Source organism: Marmota marmota, unplaced genomic scaffold (genome assembly GCF_001458135.2).
Source record: "Marmota marmota marmota unplaced genomic scaffold, marMar, whole genome shotgun sequence".
Classification (NCBI taxonomy): Eukaryota; Metazoa; Chordata; class Mammalia; order Rodentia; family Sciuridae; genus Marmota; species Marmota marmota.
The window spans coordinates 9,289,804-9,295,429 of NW_026000205.1; the positions used below are offsets into that span (position 1 = coordinate 9,289,804).

The 5,626-nt window shown below is 51.4% G+C and overlaps 1 protein-coding gene and 1 non-coding gene across 2 annotated transcripts in view; one reads left to right on the plus strand and one right to left on the minus strand.

The window, feature by feature from the left end:
- Positions 1-882: 882 nt before the first annotated feature.
- Dpf1 (double PHD fingers 1) overlaps positions 883-5,626 on the plus strand; it is a 7,232-nt gene continuing 2,488 nt past the window's right edge. The window contains exons 1-6 of the mRNA XM_015497054.2: positions 883-1,241; positions 2,571-2,731; positions 2,805-2,912; positions 4,364-4,491; positions 4,735-4,824; positions 5,344-5,422. Coding sequence (XP_015352540.2) covers positions 1,105-1,241; positions 2,571-2,731; positions 2,805-2,912; positions 4,364-4,491; positions 4,735-4,824; positions 5,344-5,422 — 703 coding nt within the window. The 5' untranslated portion in view covers positions 883-1,104. The remainder of the gene's footprint in view (positions 1,242-2,570; positions 2,732-2,804; positions 2,913-4,363; positions 4,492-4,734; positions 4,825-5,343; positions 5,423-5,626) is intronic.
- Trnaa-agc lies at positions 5,160-5,231 on the minus strand. The gene has a single exon. It is a non-coding gene; the product is annotated as a tRNA-Ala (tRNA).

Consider the following 5,626-nt stretch of genomic DNA (forward strand, 5'->3'; position numbering starts at 1 on the left):
AGAAAATAAAAAAGGCTGGTGATGTAATTCAGTGGTAAAGTGCCCCTGGGTTAAATTCCCAGTACAAAAAAAAAAAAAAAAAAGAAAAAAAGAAAAAAGAAATGGAGAGAACTGTCTTGCACATGGTGGGTGCTCCATGTATTTACTCAACATATATTTATTGAGCATCTACCAAGAGCAGGCATTATTCTTTCTAATAAGGTATCACCATTTTATATCTCAGATTTTTATATCAGATCCTTTCTGTACATCTCAGATCCTCTCTGGGGGAATACATGAATATATTGAGCACTTTTTACCTGCCAGGTACATTGCATTTATTTACTTGTTTATTTATGTGTTTATTTTTTGGTGCTGGGGATTGGGCCCAGAGCCCAGAGCTTTCACATACTCACTGAGCCGCACCCAGGTCCCTTTAAAAACACTTTACCCATGTTTTGTGCAACCGCTCTCTGGTTCCCTCTCTCCCTGCCTGAGCTCTTTCTCTTTTCTTCTCACTTGAATAAATCCTACTCTTTTATGCTAAAACATTTTTTATTCATGTTTATCATTTAATCCTCATGACAGTCCGTGAGCACGAGGCCCAGAAATGTTGTCCAAGATCCCAAGCCAGCAAGTAGCAGAGCTGGGATCTGAACCCAGAGGTGTGGCTACAGCTCCTAACCAGGACTGCTGCTGTCGGGCCAGCGGGAGGAGTTAGCAGGGTGGGGTGGTTGACGGTGGCTGGGGTGAGCGAGGACCCTGGGGCAGGGCAGGGTTCTCTAAGTTGTGGGTTAGGTGCCAGCGAGCCAGGCGTCTGTGCGGGCACCTGCGAGATATTAAAGTGGGTGTGCGCGAGTAGCTGTGTGAGTGCCTGTGAAAGGGTGTGAGTGGGAGTGTGCGGGAGGCTGCGAATGTATGTGTAAACTGCGATGTGCGGGTGTGCGCTAGGCCAGGTGTGCAGGTGCGAGCGTGTGCACGTGGGACGAGGATGTGTGTGAGTGAGCGTGTGTGAGTGATGCGAGCTCCGCCCTCCCCCCGGGTTCCGCGGGGCCGGGTCGAGACTACGGCTCCCAGCATGGCTCGGGCGGGCCCGCCCCGCCGCCGTGATTGGCTGTGGTCCGCATGTTCCCGCCCCCCGGGAATGAATGGATGGGCGGCCTCAGCGCCCGCCCGACCGCTGGGAGGACCGACCCGCGGGGGACCTGCTGGGGGCAGGACCCGGGGAGCAAGATGGCCACGGTCATCCCCAGCCCCCTGAGGTGGTGCGGGCCGGCGGGAGGGCGCGCGCGGGTCTGCGCCTGCTTGTGTGTGTCTGTGTGGCGGCTGGGGGTGGGGCCGATGGGGTGTCAAGGGGGCTGTCACCGTGTGCCGGGCTGTGCGGGGGTGCGAGTGTGTGTGACTATGGGTCTGTGGCAAGAATGGTGTCCGACGCGCTGCCTGGAGGGGTGGAGGGCGTGGAGGGACTCTGGGTCCTTTTTGGGAAAGGGGGTCATCGTCCCTGCCCCGCAAACCCTGGGTTTGGGAGAGGGTGAAATGGGCTGGGGATGCCAGGGCCTTGGTAAACTCGAGTGGAGTCCACACTACCTTTGTCTTGGGATGTGGAGTGTATGGAGTATGTATGACTTGTGCTCCTTTTTTTTTTTTTTTGATTTGTGTGTGGTTATGAATATGGTCTCTTTTATTCTACACTACATGTCTTCGGATATTTGGGTCTTTGAGTGTGTGCATATGAACGCCGGGTTTGTCTTGTGTCTTGTGCCTTTGGATGTGTAGGTATGTATGTATTTGTAAGTTTTTGTGTGAATGAGTGGATCTGACTGCTACTGTGTTTTATATGCGTGTATCTGTATGTGTTTGGATATGAATTTTAGATATTGGTTTCTATGTTGTGTATCTTTGTGAATATGTGTGTACCTGTGTGAATCTCTGTGATTTCTTTGTGCCTGGATATCGTATGTGTGATTTGTGTTGTGTCTTTGGATATGTGTGTAAGTGCATATGTGCGTAATTTATTTCTATAGTCCCTGTCTTTTGGAATTTGTGTAACTATATGTGTTCTTTGGATGAGTGTGTGTGATGTGCTTGTGGGTCTTTGTGGTGTGGGTGATTTGTTCAGTGTTGTGTATTTGGATATGTGATGTGTATTTGTGCATAAATATTTGTGTAGTTTTCTACACTGTGTAACTTGGATTATTTGTGTTTTTCAGGAGATATTTGTGTGTGCACGTGTGTGAGATTTGTCTGTTTCTCCTTTGTGAGTATTGGGATATGTCTCTCTTTGTGTGTGAATCTCGTGTGACTTTGTGCGGTTTATGTTGTGAGTTTCTATGTGTTCATGTATGGATGGGTCCCCGTGTGGTTTTGTCTGCTTCTATATTATCCACTCCTTAGCTGGAGGCCCGCAGGAGTCTTAGGTTGGGGGTCCCCTCCCCCACCCGGGGTTCTGGAGGGACGGGAGGGGAGATTTGAGGTTGCAGGGGTTTGTCTACCCCTCCCAGACCAGCGGGAGCTCAAGACCAGGGGCGGGGTACTGGGCTTCCTTGCTCCTGCCCTTGCTGACAGCTGCCCGCCCGCTCCTCGCCCCGTAGCCTAGGCGAGGACTTCTACCGCGAGGCCATCGAGCACTGCCGCAGCTACAACGCGCGCCTGTGCGCCGAGCGCAGCCTGCGCCTGCCCTTCCTCGACTCGCAGACCGGTGTGGCCCAGAACAACTGCTACATCTGGATGGAGAAGACCCACCGCGGGCCCGGTACCTGCTGGGAGGGAGGGGTGGGGCGGAGCCCAGCTTCCGGGCTGCATTCTTACCGCCCCTGTTGCTCTAGGTTTGGCCCCAGGACAGATCTACACCTATCCCGCCCGCTGTTGGAGGAAGAAACGGAGACTCAACATCCTAGAGGACCCCAGACTCCGGCCCTGCGAGTACAAGATCGGTGGGTGGAACTGCGTCCTGTGCCTGCTGTGGCCCCATCAATGCCCCCAACCCCCTGATGAGTGTGTGAGAGCACTGCTTTTTATCTTCCTAAGTGTCTGAATAGCCGGAGGTGTCTGCTCCGGAGTCTTGGGTTTTACAGCTTTCTTTGAGTCACTGAACTTCCAACTGTGTCTCCTCTTATACCTGCCTGGTATGCAGGACATAGAGGTGTGTGTTAGGTGTGTCTAAATGTATCAAGTCTCTGACTACATCTCCTTGCCTGGGAGCTGGGGTGCATTTGAGTTTGGCAGTATTTCCTTCTGTGGATGCCTCAGAGCATCCAGCTATTTATCTCCACGTGTGCATGAGAGTGTGTGTGTGTTTAGATATGTCAGTGCCTGGCCATAATTTTCCATCCACAGTGGAGTGTATCGGTGGGTATCTATTTCTAGGTGTTTCCAGGTGTGTCCAACGGTGTATTTCTTCTTGCGCATGTCTGGTGCATTAGCACAGCCAGCTCTAACGGTTTCTGGGCACATCAGGGCATCGGGCTATCTCTTCCTGTGGGGGTCCGATGCTTCCCCATGTCTGGGGGATCTCTTTCCATTGGTGCCTTCGTCTGTCCTACTACGTGTATTTCCTCACGTGCGTGCTGGTCCACAGAGTGTTTGGACTGAGCACTTCTTGAATGGATCCAGGAAATCAAAGACTCCAGTGGTTTTTCTTCCTCTGTCCTGGTGTCTCCAAGTGTCTGGATGTCCTCAGGATTACTGCACTGCTCATCTGTCTGTGTCTCTGCCTGTGTCTGACTGCCTTGCTGGGACTGTCTGTATGTCTATGTGTGTTTGTCCATCTGAGAGAGTCTCCCTGGGCATGTTTGTATGTGTTTAGGTGGACTGTAGGGCCTGGCTGTGTGTTTTCCATGGAGAGTGAAGTATATCTGTGGGTCTAATTATCTCTTTTTGGGTGTCTCTGGATCTATCCGAGGGTCTGGATCTATCTTCCTCATGTGTCCAGATATATCTAGGGTCTGGCTGTGTCTGGGTGTATTTGAGAGCCTGGTTGTGACTCTTCCTTTGGGGGTTGAACTGTTGCAGCTTATCTGTCTGCATCTTCCCTGTGTATGTCTATGTGTATCCTGTTGTAGTTATGGATCTGTTTGAGTGTATCTGAGGGACTGGCTGGGGTCCCTCGTGGATGTAGGTATTTGTGAGGCTCTGGGCACGTCCCATGGTCTGTGTTGTGCCTAAGGGTTTCTGTGTACCCAGGATTCTGACCTAAGTGTATTCAGTAGATGTGAGGGTGTGGCTGTGTGTGGTTGTCCCCCGCCCCCATCCTTCCCCTAGCTATGTGTTGAATATTTGTGTTGGTTGCTGGTTCTGTGTGGGAAAGACCATTGTCCCCCAGCCTGGGCAATCTGAGGACAATCTCTTCACTTGACACCCCTTCTACCTGGCACCCTGTTTCCAGACTGTGAGACACCCCTGAAGAAGGAAGGTGGCCTTCCAGAAGGGCCAGTCCTCGAGGCTCTGCTGTGTGCTGAGACAGGGGAGAAGAAGGTCGAGCTGAAGGAGGAGGAGACCATTATGGACTGTCAGGTGGGACTGCCCTTTGGGGACCCCAGCTGTAATCTCCTCTCACCCCTGTTACCTCCCTGGCATGTCATGTTCCTGCCCTGAAACCTCCCCTAACTCCCTAGGGCCTTTGGGTTCCTTAAATTTCCATCCTCTCAGACCTCCTTGACTTTTGGGAAGACCCCTGACTTGCCCTCTGACCCCCAGTCTGCAGCAGATCAGGGTCCCCATTCCCTTGACGCTAATCGCCCTTCTCCTGGTGCCCAGAAACAGCAGTTGCTGGAGTTCCCACATGATCTAGAGGTGGAAGACTTGGAGGATGACATTCCCAGGAGGAAGAACAGGGCCAAAGGAAAGGTATCACCTCACAGCTTCTTCTTGCCCCGTCCCTACAGTGACAGATCCCATTTATTGAGTGTGCATGGTGGTCAGCCCCTGCCACAAGTCTGACCTCATTCAATCCCTAGAGCAGTCTGAAGGGGTAGGAGATTTTATACCCGTTTCACAGTTGAGGAAACTGAGGTTCATGTAGATTAAACTATTTGAAAAGCAGAGTTCATGTGGTGGGTTAAAATTGTCTTCATATCTGTACTACAGGTGAGGAAACCCAACTTCAGAGGTCCAAGTCTGCATTACTAGCAAGTTCACAAGTTGCTTGGGGGAGATTTATTATTTATTATTATTATTATCTATTATTATGCTGGGGATAGAACCCAGGGCCTCCTGCATGCTAGGCAAGTGCTCTACCACTGAGCTACACCCCAGCCCCATAAAACAGAATTTTGTATTTTGGCAAGTTGATGTTCAAGCACAAATGATGAACATTCTCTAGGGCTCCTCGCTTTCGGGGTCCCTCACTCCTGACCCTTCCCCCAGGCATATGGCATCGGGGGTCTACGGAAACGCCAGGACACCGCTTCCCTGGAGGACCGAGACAAGCCGTATGTCTGTGATAGTGAGTCCTTCTGAAGAGGGGGACAGAGAGAGAGAGAGAGAGAGAGAGAGAGAGAGAGAGAGAGAGAGAGAAGAGAGGGAGAGAGAGGGGAAGAGATGGGGAGAGTAAGAGAGGTAAAATAAGAGAGAAAGGGAGAGTAAGAGAGTAAGAGAGGGAGAGGGTGAGAGTAAGAGAGGAGAGAGAGAGAGAGAGAGAGAGAGAGGG